General features: G+C 36.4%; 1 protein-coding gene across 2 annotated transcripts in view; it reads left to right on the forward strand.

The window, feature by feature from the left end:
• KCNK2 (potassium two pore domain channel subfamily K member 2) overlaps positions 1–19,103 on the forward strand; it is a 136,178-nt gene extending 117,075 nt beyond the window's left edge. For both annotated transcript variants that reach the window (XM_058538070.1, XM_058538071.1), the window contains one exon: positions 16,845–19,103. In XM_058538070.1, the coding sequence (XP_058394053.1) occupies positions 16,845–17,162 (318 nt within the window). In that variant the 3' untranslated portion in view covers positions 17,163–19,103. The remainder of the gene's footprint in view (positions 1–16,844) is intronic.
• Positions 19,104–20,661: the final 1,558 nt, after the last annotated feature.

The raw sequence follows: 20,661 nt of genomic DNA on the forward strand, positions 1-20,661 counted from the left end.
TCTCCAGACATCCCATCTGACCCCTCCAATCTAAATTATCCCTCTTCCTTATATGGTGTCATCATTCTTTTTTTTTTTTTTTTTTACTTTGGCTTATTTGCACTTAATCATGATCTGTAACTAGGTGCTTATTTGTGAAATTATTTGTCTATCTCCCCCAGTAGGCACCAGGAGGGCAGTAACATTTCTCCTAACCCTTTCCAGTGAGCCTTTACGTCATGACACTCTTTGTCTGAGGTTTATGGCATTCTCCCATAACACTCTCTACCGTCCTCTTCTCTGTTATCTGCCAATCTCCTTGGACACGCCAAAATTCATTTGTCTCCTGGGACATTAATTCAACAAAGATTTATTCAGTGCCTACAGTGTGCCTGTACTGTGCTAGGCAGTTGAGATAAAACAGTACACAAAATGAAATTTATAAAACATAGGGCTTTGAATGTCCTTCCACTTTTAAAAATAAAGACTCCGTTTATAAACATCAATGTTGAATTTATTTCATATATCCTTTGGGGATTCATAACCTTTACTGGGTCACATACTCTTTGAGAGTTTGTTAAGAGCTCTGATCCCCTTTCCCAGTAAAAAATGCACAATTCCTAATAGTGTATATACAGTTGTAAGAGGTTCACATAGCCTCAAAAGCTCATGGTTGACAAAAAAAAAAAAAAAAAAGCTCATGGTTGGGTAACACTTCCTAAATCAATCATGTTATAGGATACCAAAATATTTACATTCTCTTCTTAAAACTCTGGGATAGAGGATAAGGAAAAGGTGAAATGGAAAATAAAGAAGTGAACTACAATTTCTGTCTCTGGAGGAGAAGGAAGTGGATTGGAGGAGAAAAGTTTTTCTCATTGCTGCCTAATACTATGGTTATGAAACACTGGTCCAGGACAGTGGTCTTCACACCTTCGTGGGTGAACTTCCTGAAAGTATTTTGAAAAGTGAGGTCTGTCCAGGCATATTTTTAAGTTAAAATCTAACATTCTTCATTTCAGGTTAAATAGTTCCAAAGAATTTAACCATCAGTGAACATTAAATACTGACGTTTAACTCTATTAGATATCTCTTTAACTGTGCCAGTGAAATATACATATCACAGTAATTGCTACCCAACATAAATCTAAGTAACACATGAAAAAGCTCTTCTCACTGCATTCTGTCAGATGGCATACAATTTCAATTTGTCCCATTACTTGTGATGTTAACTAGATCACATAAAGTACTGGCTGCCAGGCTGCTCCACTGCGAAGTTACTCTTTTCCGTGCGTAATTAATATGTATTTTGTAGGGAGGTACTTTGAGATTTTATGGTTGTCCATTTCATCATCAAACTCTCAATTTATTTATTTATATCAGTACAGACTCATGGATTTCTACTGTACTCAATGGGTTATAATCTGTTACAATCATCATTTGTTTTGATCCTCCAGTTGACCCAGTGTTGGCCAGTGCGAGACCCTTCAAGCTGTCTTTTGGATCTGTTGGCATACCCCCATATTTTTTAAGGCAATTCTTTACTTTCTGACACAATAAGATGTTCCAGGCTCCACTTATAATTTCTTTGCTCTAGCCCCATAATCGTTCATTTCTCCAAGGAGCTATGGTTTCTTTTAGTGGATAATAGTGTTTAGAAATAAAGATTTGGATGCTCATTGCTGATGGGGTTGTCACTGCTCCCAGGCTGTGTGAGTAGACAGAGCTAAGGAATATATTTTATATTCATGCATATACATATTTCCATCTATATTTTATATCTATCTATATATCTTCAAAACCATGAGTTCATATGATATCTTTAATTCCAATCCAACACAAGAGTTCCTTCTCATTTTCTGCATTTTTATATTTGTAATTCCTTTCTCTGACAGTGAAGTACCTGATTCCTGTTATTCTCAATCTATTATTTGATCAATATCCTTGTATGTAACCAGATTTGAACTGCCACTGCTACCACCCCCAACCCTGCAGGGATGCCCTCCCCACCCTGCTGGTCCCCAGCACTATATATATGCTGGGCCTACCTGATGTGGTTGCCCTCCTCACCCCCATCAGGCTCTGATGCCCCGCACTGAGTTGCCACCCATCGTGCAGGACTCGTCTCGTGCTGATCTAACTCTGATATTCTACGCTGGCACGACGGCCCCCCACAACCCCACTGCGCTGATGCCTCTCTAGTTCTGTTCCGCCTAACTGCTTTGGGGCTGAGTTGTTTAGGAAGGAAAGTGGAAGAGGAAAGGAACCAAAACCATCTTTTAGTGGACAGGTCTTGTATTTCTATAGTGAACATAAAATGCCCTTTTGTTACAGTAAACTACTATTAAATCTAGGTTTCCTGAATGAGTTTTGAAACGTCATTGAATGTTTTGATTTTATTAAATATATAAAGGATATATTTTGTGGAGAATGCTTTTAAGATTTCACCCTACCCTTTCATTCAGTTATTACTTTTGACTCGGTATTTTTTGCACAGCTATACACTTTTAAGAACTTAAACAATAAATAGATGATTACCCCACCGTCACCCCCCGAATCATAGAGTTTCCACATTGTACTGACAAATATCTAGTTACTATAACTCAATCATATAAGAGTGCATGGAATTTTATAAAAAGTACATAAACTATTTTATATTGTTTTATGAATTTTAATATCCCCATCTTTACAATAAAATAAGGTGTTGTATAAGTTGGATGAGCTCCATAAAATGGATTATTAAAGAAACCCCAATACCAGACCAGTGGGGAGAGTTTCAAGGGTGTTCAGTGACACAATGACAATATCTCACTGCAATGACAAAAATTAAGAAATTGAGTTTACTTTACAACACTCAAGTGAATGCTTGATTTTGCAGCCCCACACTATCATTAAGGCAGTTAACATTATACATAATACTTCCAAATTTTTAGAAGAAAGATATTATTTAAATTCCTGGTATTAATATTAGTATGATTATTTTTCTTGACATGATTTTTATTAAAACTATTGTGCTTAATCTTTACACAATTATGTTAATATGTGTGCTATTAAGAAGTGGAGAAATTACTAGCTAAAAAAAGCAGTTTAGATTAAGGAGACCTTATGAATATTACATATACTTTCCTGAAAACCAGAGAAAAACATCATGTACTATTCTGTCAAGACAATGTGACACTTAGTAATCCATTTAGTTGTGTTTTTTTTAACCTGGTCGGTAAAGGGAATAATTTGAATTGTTCTTTTTAACAGCGCAGTTCAACAATACAATGAAATGTCAATACTTCAGCAAATGAATTAATGATAATTGTCAGGAATTATAGTCTAGGCAGCCTCTAAAATTGGAATGCAAAGTAGGCTTCAAATTATTTTTACAAATTTAACCAGAGGGATGTTTTCAACTCAGCTACCTGCTGTTAATATTTCACTTTCCTCAAGTCATTAAGGTATGTAAGCATCTGAGCGCTGAGAAAAGTAAATTAAAATCCCACTGTCAAAAGGGACAGGAAAAAGCATTGGTCAAAAATGAGAAAACCCTTTTTAGTTTTATTCCTGGTGAAGAAAACTACTTAATGGCCATTAAATCCTGAATGCTCAGCTTTGCTTCAGGGAAAAGTTTCTCTATCTGTGGTACTCTGCTCACATCAAAAACAATGATTAGATCTACACATTAATGGAATATTTTTTTAAAGAAAAGTTGAAGCTCTTCCAAGCATTATCCAATACATGAGTTGGCTGTTGGTATTTGGAAAAACCTTAAAAAAACCTTACAGAGTTTCAGATAGAAATTCCTCATCCAGTTATGACTCCATGAAAGGGATTGGCTGACCGATAACAAGTTATTATTATTCATAGTTCATTGAGCATTACATGATAAGAAAAAGTAAAGCCAATTAGAAGATATAGATATGGCAGAGTAATATCTGTAGGGAGAAAATGACTATCAAAGATTGTAGGACTGAAAAAAAGAATGGCCCTGTATATGAATGAGAAGGGAGTGGTTGAAGGAAAATGATTGGTGGAATGGGCTTTGAGAGAAGGAAAATTTGAATTGCTATCTTACCATAGAGGATTGGCAGAGTTGCTGTTGCCGCATTTCCAAATCACATGGCCAATTTCCCCTCTAAAGTAGCTGCCTGAAAATAATTGGAAAAAATGTTGCTGAGATATTTATCTTTAGAAATGGATGATTTAGAATATTAGCAAATTTTGATTATTACTCATCTATTAATGACCATAACCCAAAACTCTATAAAGAGTATTGTAGAATTTCAAAGCTAATGAGTAATTGGGGAAAATAGGACAGTTATGATGCTGAGTGAAAAGTTGAAGCAGAGAACACTAGGTTTTCCAGTTTAATGGAAATGTACAGAAGGGCTAAAGACTTGTTCAGGAGGACAAAGCTCTGGGTGGTTCTGAAGGTCAAAGCGAAATAGAGAGTTAAGGTAAATAAACAAATAATTTAGATTAGAATTATTCTAAATTTGAGGAATTTCACAGGTTCATCTAGATAAATTAAGCAGCAGATTTAAAATGAAATAATGTTCCACCTCTTGGTGATCGTTGAATTTTGTAGAAAACAGGACTTAAGCCAAGAGCATGGTTTAAAATTGTAGAGCCTCTTGCATATTAGCTAATATTCAACAGTGATATTTCAGGTAACCCCAGTGGGGGGGGGCGGGCAGTGACTTCTACTGTGTGGAGAAGACACTTTTAGATGAAATGCACCCTGAAATCTATTCTCTTATCAAAAATCAGGATAGTATTATGTCTTCCTGTCACAGAAGCATGGCTCGGAAATAGATCGGAGAGAAAAAGAAAATATAAGGAGGTACTGCTCATCACAAATCAGCTTTACTTTCATTGAAAAACAGATAGCTGGCATTTTGCACAGTTGTTTGGAGGAAAATAATCTTAGAAATGCAGTAGATAAAGTACAGCATTTAAAAGATCTGCAATTTTTAAAAAATTTTCCGACTGAGAACTCTGAAAGTTCTCTTTATGTCATGCTACACTTTCTGTTCCTAAGAAATGACTACTCCAATGAAGATTGGCTAGAGTAGAGACAAGGAGACTTTCAGAAGTGAAATCATTAACAAATATGAAAATCAGGACAGGGAATTATCCTTCATCACATCTAGGTGTATAGTAAAGTATAATGAATTATACTTTAGTAAACAAGATAAGAGTTATGATTCAGAAATATTGATTCAAACATAAGCAATTTTTTTTGGAATTTTTTATTTTTTAATTTTTTTATTGAGGTATAATTGACATACAACATTGCATTAGTTTCAGGTGTACAATATAATGATTAGATTGATGTTTGTATATATTGCAAAATGATCACCACAATAAGTCTAGTTAACATCTATCATCATACATAGAGAATTTTTTTTCTTGTGATGAGAACTTTTAAGATCCACTCTCTTAGCAACATTCAAATATGCAATATGGTATTATTAACAATAGTCACCATGCTGTACATTACTTCCTCATTCCTTATTTATTTTAAACTGGAAGTTTGTACCTTTTGACTTCTTTCACCTATTTTGACCATTCCCCACCCCCTGCCTCTGGCAACTAACTCTGCAGCTATGAACTTGGTTTTTTTTTGTTTTGAAGATTCCACAGGTAAGTGAGATCATACAGTACTTGTCTTTCTCTGACTTATTTCACTTAGCATAATGCCCTCAAGGCCCATCTATGTTGTCACAAATGGCAAGATTTCGTTTTTTAATGGCTAAATAAAATGTTAAAAGGCTAAATAATATTCCATTGTATATATATATCACATTGTTTTTATCCATTCATCCAGTGATGGACACTTAGGTTGTTTCCATATCTTGGCTATTATAAATAACGCTGCAATGAACTTAGGGGTGCATATATCTTTTTGAGTTAGTATTTTTGTTTTCTTTGGATAAATACCCAGAAGTGGAATTGCTGGATCATATGGTAGTCCCATTTTTAATTTTCTGAGGGACCTCCATCATGTTTTCCACCCAGGCTGCACCAATTTCCATTTCTAACAACAGTGCACAAGGGTTCCATTTTCTCCACATCCTCTCCAACACTTGTTATTTTTTGTCTTTTTGATAATAGGCATTCTCACAGGTGTGAGGTGATATCTCATTGTGGTTTTGATTTGCATTTCCCTGATGATTAGTGATGTTGAGCATCTTTTCACGTACCTGTTGGGCATCTGTATATCTTCTTTGGAAAAATGTTTATTCAGATCCTCTGCCCATTTTTTAGTCAGATTGTTTGTTTTTTGCTATTAAGTTATATGAGTTCTTTATATATTTTGGATATTAACCCCTTATGAGAAATATGATTTGCAAATTTTCTTCCCCATTCCATAGGTTGCCTTTTCATTTTGTTGATTCTCAATCATTTTTTATTTTCTTTATAACATTAAAAATGAAAGACTCCTTCAAGGTATTTTTTTACTTTGACATCTGGATGAGAAAGACTCCCAGTGGCAATTGTAGTCCAATTCTGATGCATATGTTGATCAAATAAATAGCATTCCGTAGAGAACTCTGTCCTCACAAGGTTTATTTAGGGCTGGGTATGCTATACACTGAATCTGCACAGCAGATATCATAACATCAGTGAGGAGAGATTTAAGGGGAAAAACCTACTCAAAAATTTCTGCAACTCAAGAAAGTCAGCACTAAGCCCAGTGCCTGGTACACCGTAGATATGCAGTAGGTGGTTGTTGAAATGCACAGTTTCCATTCTTACATACTTTCACTTTTAATGTCCTTACCTATATGCGTTCATTATTTTATATAGTTGTAATCAGAATAAAGTAATAATTTTATTTTCTTTGTCACTTTACTTAACACAATCATAATAGTAGAAAATGGTTTCTATAGCTGATTTTCTCATAAACATTGACTTCTTAAATGACATTTATTAGTCTCAATATTATGCTTTTAGAAATATGGCTCAGAGACCATCTTCTTGCATATTTACTGTTTCCTTTCGTGGAAATTCTTGCCGAGAATAAATTTCTATGAATTATTGACTTTTATCAGAGGATATGAACATTTTAATGATTATTAAAATTGATTTATAAATTGCTTTCTCTTCAGGCTGGACCAACACACACTGATATAGAACTTATGCAAATATCAGCTTCATGTGAGAGCCCCTGAGAGTGTTTGTACAGGAGGAGGGCTGTGACAGTCAGTGGTCACAGATTTCTTGCTAGTCAGTCAGAAGGTATGCAGGAATCTAGTTTAGTCAAATTACCTTGTTGGGTACTTTTATGAGGAGAAGAAATAAATAGGATGTATATTCTCTGTCATTAAGTTTATCATCTAGTTGGAAAGACTAAACTTATTTTATTAAATTACTCTACTCAAAGCACTGTCCAAGATGCTGCAATGTGGATTGGGTAGGAAGGAAGGGTGAGCTTGATAAGACATAGGGCAGTGATCCCTATCTCAAAGAATCTGCCATGTAGTTGGTTGACTGGAGTCACTAAAGTGATAAATACCTCTTATGGTTACAAATGAGCTTCCTGTAAACTTCATAAGTTTCTAGAATAGTGAACTTCTATCTTTCTTAAGCCATCCTATCAATCTTATGTGATGTAGGAAAACTGCCCTAAAAGAGTTGGCATATGGCAACTGCTTGTTTTTAAATTATGTTGCTACCATTCCAAGGGCCCTCTTGGTATTATTTGAGATACTTTAGAGAACCTGAGACTATAGGGTTTGGAACCACTATTAGGGAGGCAAATACTTGGCCTCTGTAATCATGAGACTTAGCTACTTTGAAAAGCTGTTAGATGCTTAATAAGTGTTCATAGTTGCTGACAAAGATGTTAGTGATTCTTCTAAAATCAGTGTTAACCCTTCTTTAACTTTAAAGCTTACATTCCGTAAGGATAGTGAAGCCCAGGTTCTGGGATGGCCTAGTCAGGTATTGTCATGCAAAGTGGTAAGGATGATGAAAAAGGTGAGGGGGCTGGTAAGGAGAAGGGAAAGAAAAGGAAATTTGATTAAAGGATCTATACAACAGGCATGATGTTCTTCAGTCCGAGGATGAGACACTAGTACATCATAGACTTCTTAGCATGGTGAGGAGGCTCTACAAAGACTAAGAAGTTTGAGGAAACATACTTTGAATCCTTGCTATGAATAGATCTGGCTGCATCTCCCTTCTGAGAGGAATAGGAGATTAACCCGTAAGAGTCAGCCAGGAAGCCAACTCTTGTTCCTGGAGCATGTATCCAAAACATGACTGATTTGTCTGCCATTCATTGATTCATTTGTCCAAAAAATGCTTATTGAATTCCCACAATGTGCACACTTCTAGGTTCTGGACATACTGAATAGGCTATGGCAGTCGTATCCTCTTTACTGCCATGAAGCCAGGAGAGCAATTAAACTAGTAGTTGTAATAAACTGTGATGAGAGTAATACTAGGGAAGTACAGACTACTGTGGATACAAATTGCAAATGATCCTGATGTAGTCTAGGAGATCAGGAAATGGCTCCATGAGGATGTCTATTTTAGGATGAGTAGGAAACATACTAGAGAAGGACTGGGAAACAGTGTTCTGAACAGAAAAAATAGTAAGTAATGAATGAATGAAGGCAAAAGAAAGAGTGGCACATTCGAGGAAATAAAAGAAATGTTTAGGATGGCCCCCAAGAGCAGAGTTTGAGAAGGATGGTGGTTGTTGGAGGCTGAAACAGTAGGTAGGCCTTCGAACATATTAGCCATTTTAAAGAGTTGAGACTTTACCCTAAGTGAAATGAGAATCAATTGAATGGTTTTATGCTAGGGAAAGTACTTGATCGATTTGTGTTTATTAAGGGGCATTCTGACTGCTGTGTGGACAATGCATTTGAGGGAGATGGACTTAAGTCAGCAAGACTGATTAGGAGGCTGCTGAAGTAATACAGATGAGACAAAATGGTGGACAGGACCACAGTTTTGACAATGGGAATAGAGAGAAGTAAAAGGAATTGAGAGAAAAAGAGGTAAATCACCAAGCTTCAGGGTTGATTTGATGTAAAACTGAGTGAGAGGAAGAATAAAGGATTATATTGAAGTTCAATGGGGGAAACTTAGTGGTTAATGGTGCTCCTCACTGTGATAAGAAATTAAGTAAGAAGAAGTTTGGGAAGTTAAATGATTTCATTTGGAGATATGCTGAGTTTGGGATGCCTGAAAGTCATCTAAAGTGAAGATGTTTAAAAAGCAGTCAGTCAGTGCTGGCCCCATGGCTTAGCGGTTAAGTGCGCTCGCTCCACTACTGGTCGTCCAGGTTCGGATCCCAGGTGCACACCGACGCACCGCTTCTCCGGCCATGCTGAGGCCGCGTCCCACATACAGCAACTAGAAAGATGTGCAACTATGACATACAACTATCTACTGGGGCTTTGGGGGAAAAAAAAAAAGGAGGAGGATTGGCAATAGATGTTAGCTCAGAGCCGGTCTTCCTCAGCAAAAAGAGGAGGATTAGCATGGATGTTAGCTCAGGGCTGATCTTCCTCACACACACACAAAAAAAAGCAGTCAGTTATACAGATATAGAATTCAGTAGAGAGATTAGACCTAGAAATATGAATTTGGGAGTCATCAGCAAATAGATGGTAATTGAAACAATTGGAAGGATATAATCATCCAGAGAAAATGAGAAGAAAAGAACCCTGAAGAACAAAGGTAGTTAAGGAGAGGGTAAAAGAAAATGAGCCTAAAAAGTTAATTTAGAAGAATTAACCTGAATGGTAAGACACCACCATGAGGGTACTGATCTGGAATCTAAGAGCAAAGACTGATTGGGAGGGAGGGAGTAGTCAGCAATGCCATTTGCTTCTATGCAGTTCAGGCAGGATAAGGACAGAGAATGGTCCACTGAATTTAGTGACATGGATGAGAGCAGTTCCAGTAGAGTTTAGAGGGCAAGTGACTGTCTGTAGCACGCCATTTTCTTCCTTTTCTTGTAAATCAGAACACCTGGGATGTGAGAATTATGTGCAAGTCAAGAATACATGGAATCCAGGGGAAGACCTCTTCTTTGAGTCAAGTGCATGAGCTGCAGGAACATTCATTGCGATCCTTCAGGAGCTATTTTTGCTCGTTTTGGGTCCTCAACTTTGTTAATGGTGTAGATTGCTTACTTTTAGGGAGATGAGATACTATTTGATTGAGTTATTGTCAAGATTTTTTTATGAAAATTCAATGAAACAAAAATGTTTTAACGCATAAGCATTAATTTTAATTATCCAGAACCCAACAAGCATTTAACATTTCAGTCAAGAAAAATTTTACTTATATAGATGTGATATTTTTAGGACTTTATTTTTTAATTTCTCTGAAAACAAAAAAGAACCTTCAGAGTTTGAATATACAGTTTTATCACCATTAACAGATATGAATCTGTACTAGGGCTGACTATGTGTTATTCAATCAATAATGAATGTGTTGTTGTAGACAATTTCATAAGTTTGGGATTTTTTTTTTTAAGGAATGGGAATAAGTAATTCTTCTTTATTTTGATGGCCTTGGTTTGGTTTTTGAGGGACTGTCCTTTATTCTTCTCTTTTCTTTCCTCCTTATTTCAAGCTTTGAGTTTGAGTGGCTATCTTCCCTACGTCCAGTATCGTCAAGAATAGTAGAAAGATAAGGTACAATAGAGAGGGAAGAGATACCATTATTGGTTTAGAGAAGTAGTCCTAGTGCATACTTTTATGAGTCAATTTTCATTTTTTCCAGTCTCTTTAGGAAATTATGGCAATCTATGCTTACCCTAATATAATCTTCTTTAGGCTGGATTTCCATATAATGTGAATTTGCCTTGTACTTCTCCAAAAGATGTTTAGTCCTTAGAATTAATAAGATTTTACTGGCAAGATAGATTAATAGGCTGGAGCTAGACCTCCAAGTTTGAATCCCAGCTCCACCACATATTCACTGTGTGTCTTAAGTTTTTTAATCTCTCTAGCCTCAGTTTCCTCTTCTGTGAAATGGGGGATATAATAGAATCCTCCCATAGAGATGTTATAATGATTAAATAAATTAGCATTTTTAAAAGAGCAATGCCTAGCACATGGTAGGCACTATATATACATGCAGAATCCCATGACATAGAACTGTGTTAATAATGAGAGTTCTTTTCATTATGAGTAAATATTTATTGAGTTATATATGGAATTCTTTATTATATTTTACAATATTATTCCAGTTGTAGTAAAGAATACAAGGTAAACATAAACACTCTCTTGCTTTGCCCTTCCTTTGACTGAGGAAATACATCACCCGATGTATCTGGCCAGGATGGTTGTTCAGCTATATTTTTTAGGTATGCCTTCAACAAGCTCAAAGCACCTCATGACTTAAAGATCTGTACAACGCAGGGGTTAGGCAGTCTGTTGCATTTCTGGTGAGACATGCAGAGAGACCTCAGGCCATGCTGCCACTGGATGCTTAGAACTTGTGAATTATATTCCAGGGAGAAGTGTCCCATTTGTTCAATGCTATATCACTTTTTCTGTATCTAATACTCTCCTTTCAGCTCTTAAAGTACCAGTGGCAAGCCATATCATCATCACCAGCCTCATGATCGTAATTAGTAATTGTGTAGTCCTTTATATTTTAAGAAGACACACATAGCGCTTGTTTCTCCCGTGAAATAGATTGTTATTAGCCTTATTTTGTAGATAAGGAATCTGAAGGTCACGAAAGGTAAAATGTCTTCCTGTGGCACACACAATGTGAGTGGTGGAGCTGGACCTGGAGGCTCTCATCCCTCTCCCCACCCCCTGCTAACCATGCTTTCCCCTGTCTTCTGACTTTTTCAGCTGTAGCCCTTATGACTTCCAGAGATTACCTTTCCACCCTTGGGAATGCTAGAGAAATTAGAAAAACATGTCCCCCAAAGTGGATAAGAATACCAGTCTCTGCCAGAGGTTGAGTGCCATTAAAGATAAGAAATTAAAGAAGTTTATGGACTCTGACAAGTCTGAGCTTCCCTTGCATTCAGGCTTTTCCTAATTTGCAGGAATCACTAATTTGTAGAAGCACTTGGCTCTCCAGGAAGGTTTGTGTGTGTCATTAGTGCAGCCTGAGAAATCGTGGTGACTTTGTGAAACTTGCTTCTCGAGAAAATTCAGATCAAATCTAAGGAAGGATTTCATTCTTTGTCCAGTGTATCATGACCATTTAAATTTCAAATTGCGATAGAGAAATGATTAAAATGTTTAAAGAATTTTCTATGCAGGTGCCAATAATCAGATGCATTTTTGCTGTGAAAGGACACAGGTTACCTAAGTGTGCAAAAAGAGGAAAGAAGAGGGCTACTGGGAACCCTGAGTCTGAAAACAGTGGAGATTAGATGGAAGTTTCACAGTGTCCTCAAAATCTGAAAATATTCATATCTTTTGACCCAGTGTTTCCACTTCTAGTAATACTTGGACACATTAGCAAAGATATGGGTGCAAGAATATTCACTGAAGTGTCATTTTCAATAGCAAAAAAAAAACAATCCTACCCAAATGTTCATCAATAGGGGCATATTCATCATCCTATAGAATGCTAGGCAGCATTGTGAGGTAGAATAATGGGTACTAACAGGGAAAAATAACTAAAATTGATTAAGTGAAAAAAAAAGCCATTTGCAAAACAATGTGTTTAATGTAAGATTGTTTTTGCAAAAATATTAATGATAATCAAAATGGAAGAATAAGGAAGTAAGGTTAGTATACAGAGAAAAAAAAACAGTTGGCAGTGTGTGTGCTACACTATTGCTTATTCTTATCATTGAGGTGTGAGATTACAGAGAACATGCATTTTCAGTGATATGGTTATTCATTTAACAGGTATTTATTAGAAGTCTGCTGCATACAAGTAACTATTCTAGGTGCTGAGGATACATCTAGAACTTACCTTCTAGTTAGAGGAGATAGGAAATAAGCAAATAAATAGATTAATATTTGAATTTTGGATAAGCAAAGTCTATTAAAGTCTATTACTATTAATAGTAAGAATACATTTTTTAAGATAAAAAAAATAGGAGAACATTACCAAAGAAGGAGGGAGGCAGATCCTGTGAAGGTCAGTAGCCTTTCTGCTCATGGAGGTAAAAGGCTGGTAACCAAAATAAAGCTATGGAATACAGATTTCCCCCACTATCCAAAAGTAGAGCATTCCTATGAAAACTTTTGTAAGCCAAAATGGCGTAAAGTGAAGAAGCAATTACGATTCATTTATATGGTAAAAATTTTTGAGCATTTCTCAGATGCAAAAAATACCCTACCAAATGACACATGAAACCTAAAATAACACTAACGTATAGTAAAAGCAGGAATGGTATGATAAATACACAGCCTATATAAAGTAGAATAATGTACGCACAGTGTGGTTTCACTTACCAGAATTGGGAAGACAGCGAGCACACTAGAAGGCTGCGAGGTGTTGGTGGTGATGGTGGTGTGTTAGGCTGAGTCGTTGGAGGTTGGGGTGGTGGGAAGTAGAGCAGACTGGGTGTAAGAGAGAGAGGAAGAGGGTCATCTATGAACATATCATTGTCCTCTGAATCCGTCAGGGCAGGCAGGTCACCAACATCCATGCCTTCTATGTCTGTCTGCCTTAGTGTCAAAGGTCAGGGTTCGTCGTCTGCTGTGGCTGATGTGGAAGGCTTGAAATAGGACAGTATGCTTGACAGCTTAGCCTCTATAAGGGCTTGCTGCAAAACAAATGCTGAATGCAATTTTTGCTTTTCGCCTTTTTTCACAAAAGCGAAATCCTCTTTGGATTCTTTTTGGTTAGCAAAAACATGTACTAATGTAGGTCTTTCATATAAGTGAAGTGGTGTAAAGTGAACTTTTAGAGAACAGGGGCAACCTGTAGGCCAAATTTTAGGTCCATCAGTTCTAACTGTGCCCCAAGACGTGAGCCATGATTTAGGGGCTTAGTCAGATGGATGTCCTCTAGGCAAGTGGTTGTTTTCGGTTAACCATTTGTATATGGGAGGAAACCGAATACAATAGCTGATTCTTGTACTTTTCACAGACACGTATTTAAACAAAAATGTAGATTTTTCTCCTGTTTCCTTTATTATCTTAACCTTACTACTAGGAAAAAAGTATATTAGTCTTTGTTCTTTTTAGATTTAGAAAATTATGAATTCTCGAATAGAACAGGTTAATTCCTTTTTTATAAAATCATTGGTAAGATGGGACTAAAGGTCAGATGGCATTTTTTATTTTTCATGAATAATTATTGTTTTATTACAAATTGTAAATTTCAAACTGTTCAGGATTATCTGCTTGTAGTGTAAACTAGGAGAATTTAGTAACATGTTGGAAAATAACTATTTTTTCAAGAACATATTAATCAGGCTTTCTTTTTGTGTTTGAGCACAATCTTTAAGCATACTACAATTGTAAGTCTTTAACATTAAATTGAAATTGGTAGAGAAACAACTGAATCTCTTAACTTTTTATATTAAAAATATTATTTCAAACCTTTATAGTGTTCATTTATTAGTTCAATGCAGTTCGACAAGTTTCTACTGACTGCCAGACACTAGATGTTTTAGATACATCTATGAATATGGTATAGACTCTGAACTCAAGAACTCTTAGTCTAAACAGGAAGACAGGTAAACAGGAAAAGAATATAAACTGTTGGAGGGCTTATTTATAAGTGTGTATGGAGTAATTTAGTATTTCTTACCACTGGTCAATACTGCCTATGCTTTTCTAACCTGATTCCACCAAAGCAGAATTAAACATTCAATCATCTCTTCTATATCTGAGTGTAGTTGGATATGGTCCCTTATAGGAACAGGGAGTATCTTTAGGCTAAATTGCTGTAAATTTAGCACCCCTTTCCCTGCAAGTTCCTTCTAAGCTGCGTCAGGGATTAAGGAATGATTGATCTAGCCAATTATGTGTGCCACAAAGTTCTCATTTTTCCAGTTTTGCTTTTTTTCAGAACCAGACCGAGATAGTAAGCAATTCTTTCTTGTTAGGGCAATACAAGTAAGAAATAAAAGACCTTTTTAAAATAAAAAGTAGATCATCAAATGTGTGTGTATATGTGATTTTGAATGGATGAGGAAGAGTTGATCTGCCCTGTGCCACCTTCCATGTTAATATTTGAACAGTTGAACAGTTTCCATTCTGTTTTTGTGTATACACGCACACACATCTATGACTGTCCAAGTGTATGTACATGGTATTGAAATATATGTACATATATATCCCCTCTTATAATTCATATCTTTAGTATGTATATTTAGAAACTGATTTAGCCCGTTCAGGCTGCTGTAACAAAATGCCACAGACTGGGTAGCTTATTAACAGCAAGCATTTATTTTTGACAGTTCTGGGGGCTAGAAGTCGAGGGTCATGGCACCAGCATGGTTGGGCGAGCGCCCTCTTCCTGGTTCATAGCCAGAGCCTTCTGTGTCCTCACATGGTGGAGGGGGCTAGGGATCTCTCTGGAGCCTCTTTCGTAAGGCACTAATCTCATTTATGAAGACACCACCCTCACGTCTTAAGCACGTCTCAAAGGCCCCACCTCCTAATGCCATCAGCTTCAGGGGTTAGGATTTCAACATATGAATTTTGGGGAGAAACAACCATTCAGACCATACCAGAAATCATCAGTTATACTTCCCATATCAAAGCTTAAAACAAAAATCAAAAGAGGTATAAAAAAAAAAAAAAAACAAAACCCAGGAACTGTAGTTCTTTTCTTGCCAGGTAAGAAAGAGCCCAAGTCACTAAAGAAATTAGTTCAGTGGGTCTCCCTAAACTGAAAGCAGAAGTGCTAGTAATAGAGGGAAATGGGAGAGTTGTTCCATGTTAGGAGATTATTCCAGGAGATATTCTACTTTATGAAATTCTAGTTGGTTAAGAAGATGATTAAGTTTCCCATGGGATTGGTCATGTTCTATTTTAGTTCCCAAAAGTACAGACATAATTTTAAAAAAGTCAGGGAAAACATTATGCACAAGTTTAGGACTTGGCTTTTCTTTTTTCTTTAACCTTCAAAAGAGAAATACACAATGATAAATACAAAGGCTTTTGCAGTTGGTGAAGTACAGTAGCCCAGCCATCCTATTAGATGTGTACTGTGAAGATGCCTGGTCTAAGCTGAGGAAATGGCAGCTCAGACTGGTTGAGTAACTTCACTAACTGCACAATCATTCATTGAGAAACTATTCCTTGGACTTAAGCGTTCTCCATATGGGCCTCCAAATGGACTTGCCAGTTCTCATATCTTTGCTTTCCCTGACAGCAGAAACAAAATATTTTATTGCTTATTTAGTAAATAGAGAATTCCTAAATGACCAGTATGGGGTTGGATACAAAGTTCTGGCACACACCATTTCTGGTCTCTAAAACCTGGATTTACATAACTGCTATCAGAACCAACCAGGTCACGTGGGTTCACGTTCCAGGCTTTTACTGTGTCTTGCTGCTTCTACTATGTCTTACTGCCTTTCCTACATTCAGATACTCCTTGAAATTACAGATGAAAAAAATTAACAACTCACGAAGTTTTAAAAAGTTCAAGATTGCCTTTTTATAGCATCAGAAGTTTCAATGACAGGATTCATGTACAAAAAACAAGCACATCTAGTCCCTCTAATATAATTTGCTTTAGAGAGTTAAGTTTCAGTTCATAGATTAATTTTTACAGCCAATATAAAATGTAATCTTTCCCTGCACAGCTTGCCTAATTACATCAATTCTCAGATCTCCAGTATTACAAAAGGCTACAGTCTTCTTTTTAAAACACCAAAATAAAACGATCAGACGATAAAGCACACAAAATGCTGACTGTCATGTTGGTGTCTCTGTCTTTTCTCTGCGCGCATGCTCCAGGTGGGAGAGTTCAGAGCTCATGCTGCCGAGTGGACAGCCAACGTCACAGCTGAATTCAAGGAAACCAGGAGGCGGCTGAGTGTGGAGATTTATGACAAGTTCCAGCGCGCCACTTCCATCAAGCGGAAGCTCTCGGCAGAACTGGCTGGGAACCACAACCAGGAGCTGACTCCTTGTAGGAGGACCCTGTCAGTGAACCACCTAGCCAGCGAGAGGGATGTCTTGCCTCCCTTACTGAAAACTGAAAGTATCTATTTGAACGGATTGACGCCACACCGTGCAGGCGAGGAAATTGCTGTTATTGAGAACATTAAATAGCTCTCTCTTTGAAGAGCCTTAGGCATAGCCATAGGTGAGGACTTCTCTATGCTTTTTATGACTGTTGCTGGTAGCATTTTTAAAATTGTGCATGAGCTCCAAAGGGGAAAAAAATAGATACACCCATCATGGTCATCTATCATTAAGAGAATTTGGAATTCTGAGCCAGCACTATATTTTTGATGATGCTTGTTGAACGGTCCACTTTCTTTGACGAGTGGAATAAAACAAGCTGTGTCTGATGCCTTTTTGTGCCCAGACTGTTTTCTTCCCTTTTTTCCTAATGTGCCATAAGGCCTCAGAATGAATTATAATTGTTTCTGGTAATAATGTAGCTTCGAGGGATCAGTCCTTAACTTTTCAGGGTCTACCTAACTGAGCCTAGATATGGACCATTTATGGATGACAACATTTCTTTTTGTAAATGGCGAGAAATTCTTATGCAGCCTCTTACCTAAGAAATTTTCTGTCAGTGCCTTATCTTATGAAGAAACAGAACCTCTCTAGCTAATGTTTGGTTTCTCCTTCCCCACCCCACCCCACCCCTAGGCTCACCTCTGCAGTCCTTTACCTCACAACTCCCGTTTGAATACTTGCTGGAAACAGTGTATAAAATGACTGAAATGATGATGCCCGAAGAATTAGATGGACATTGAAGCAACACTCAGAAACCCTAGCGTTAAAGGCACTGCAGAGAAATGAGGTGCAAAGATGGCCCCTCTGAGTATTTATTTGACTCAGGTACCAATGGTACATATATACAGTGTAATTATTACCAGGGTGGTAAAATTGGCTGCTCCCAAACAGTCCCTTTATTCCTGGCAGTATTTGGAATATATCTTTTATTAATAATGATACATTTTTTAAAAGTGGAAGAAGAAAATCCACATATATATATATATATATGAATGATTTGACAGAAGAAAACTGTTAAAAATGGATATTTATTGGAGGTGATTTAAGACAATTGGTGTGAATTACTATTCTGATGAAGAGAAGATAGCAAACAATGTGTTAAGAACATTTGCTAATAAACATTATACTGCCAGCATCTATTTGCTTTTTGATGTATGAAAGGCTTGTATGATTTTTGTCCTTGGGTGACTTTTGCCAGACAAGGGGAGGTGATGTGGCAGAGCTGGGCACAGCCCTAGCCTTCCGTGGGTGTGCCTCTGGAGTTGTGGCTGAACGTGAGAGCAGCAGTTGAAACTGGGATCACTGTGATTTTGCACATGGAAAAATGCAGATTGCAGGCATAATTCATCTCTGACATTAGAGAAAAAGGTGTAACAGCACAATTTACATCTTGAGAGCTTTTTTTTTTTTAGATAGAAAAGGCTGATAATCCTTTTTAGTTTAATTTTATATCCTGTAACTCTTTGGATGTTTCCAAGATTCAGAACAAATTCAGTAAAGGCACCTAGTGGATTGCTACTCTTTCTTTTATTTTCATACTTAGATCTGCTGTACAATGTATATGTCATTTTTTAAATGCAGACAAAAAATGATTTCCCTAAATATAATTGCAAAACATTTCTTTTATTCTTCGAGGGGGGGGAGGTGTCTGAATAAGGGACATTCAGATTAGGGTCTTAAAAAATAAACCCAGGATCTTAATAAAAAAACAACTTAATAGATGCTTATTTTCCAAAATTTAAATTTAAGCTAGAAATGTAAATATTCAGTTAACTTGTTGAAGGTACTTTTATAAACTTACAAAATTCTAACCAAAATTTTAGAAAGTCAGGCTCTTTTAGAAGGAAAGCTAAACCCATTTCCTCAGTAACTGTTCTGAAAGTTCGTATGGTGGAATGCACCATGTATAAACTGTGAATTGTATTGACAAATAAAGTTTGTAATTAAAGTCAGCATTTTCTGAGTCTCCTGCTTGCTGCTGAGAACTTAGGTCTGATTGTGGCTAAGTAGGACTCCAGGATGTCACTTTTCATACTGAGTTTTTTGTGGCTCCTTCATTCACAATATTCAAGAAAAATATTTTTGATGCAGTATTACTAGCCTTGTTAAATACAGGCAGAATGTTCTTCTTGGTGGCTGTTAATCAAAAGTAAATATCCTGAAATTCCACTTTTGAAATATGATATTTTAAATAGCATATAAATTCAAGATTGTTTCTATTAAAATGTGATATATCAATATCTTATTTTATCATTGTTAGACCTTGTCTTGACATTGAAATAATCTGAATGCTGAAAATAGGCACCTGAAGATTCTTGTAAAAAAAACAAACATCCTGGCAGCGTTGAAGCCTAAAGAAGGTAGTTGGCAACTAATCTTCTAGACCTCATAACACAAATATTTGGACTGCAGCCCTTCTAGTATGTCACATAAATTTATTTATTCATTCCCAAGCACCTTGATGCTCGCCTCGGTAAATGTCCTAAAAGTGGTCCCCAACATTATCCATAGAATTAGGGAAAAGCTAAGAGAGCATACATATTTTATCAATTTTGTTTTCTCAAGCTTTATTTTGTTTACTTGATTGATAAGATTTTAAAATAGTCTAGAATTTTCTAGTGAGTTTATTTTTTCTCTGGACCAGTTTAAGAATGAGTAGTTTTGCCCTGAAGGATATTTGAAAAAAAATTAAGTGCTAGAACCAGCAAGGATCGGAAAGTCTCTGATCTGAAATCTTAGATGTGGATTCTCTGTATTCACCTTACAACTATTAAATGTAGAAGTGATTATTTTGGAGTTCTTTCAATTTCCTGCATAAATCTCATACTTTGCTATACAGTTCATGTCACACACCCTTTTCTTTTTCAATAATATTTCACTCTAGCAATGCAGGAAAAAGTGAAACTTCTAAAGACAAGGGGAAATTGAATAATTTGTGTCTTGGCCTTCAATAAATGAGGGAGCAGTGTGTAGGGCTTTGTCTCTTTCTCTACTCCTAAGGAACATGTGACACATCACTTGGTGTAAAAAATTCTGTAGAATTCTTTGATTCTTAAGGCTAGAAGTTCAAACAGACTAAGGGAAGTTTTAGATGGAATACAAAACAAAACCAAATTTAGACATTCCGAAGACTTGAAATAGCTGTTTATGTCTAAGAACTGGAGGCCTAGATCAACTTTTATTTTTGTTTTCCTTTTTTTAAAATAAATGTTTGCTGTTCTGGTAAAATCATAACTTATTTGTGGTTTGCATTCCTTATTAAAATGTGAGTATAAATTTGCTTTTGTAAAAAGTAAAGATGTCTCTATTTGAATACTCATAAATCCATTAAAATTAATATATGATTTTTGCTTCAGCATGAGTTTACTTAAATGTCCTTTTATAGTGAAACTTACTGGTCTTGCACATGCTCATGTGTTGGTTCCAAGATGGCCTGGAGTAACATGGTTACTTTTGATAGGAACTTTTGAGAGTAACTTATTGTGGTTATCTTCATAAGGGGAAAGCTTCATAAGCTCCATGTGCTTCCTTCATCCCACCCTACCTCAAAGGTTTATACAGCTTTTGTTTCACAGGTGATACT

Source organism: Diceros bicornis, chromosome 4, assembly GCF_020826845.1.
Source record: "Diceros bicornis minor isolate mBicDic1 chromosome 4, mDicBic1.mat.cur, whole genome shotgun sequence".
Classification (NCBI taxonomy): domain Eukaryota; kingdom Metazoa; phylum Chordata; class Mammalia; order Perissodactyla; family Rhinocerotidae; genus Diceros; species Diceros bicornis.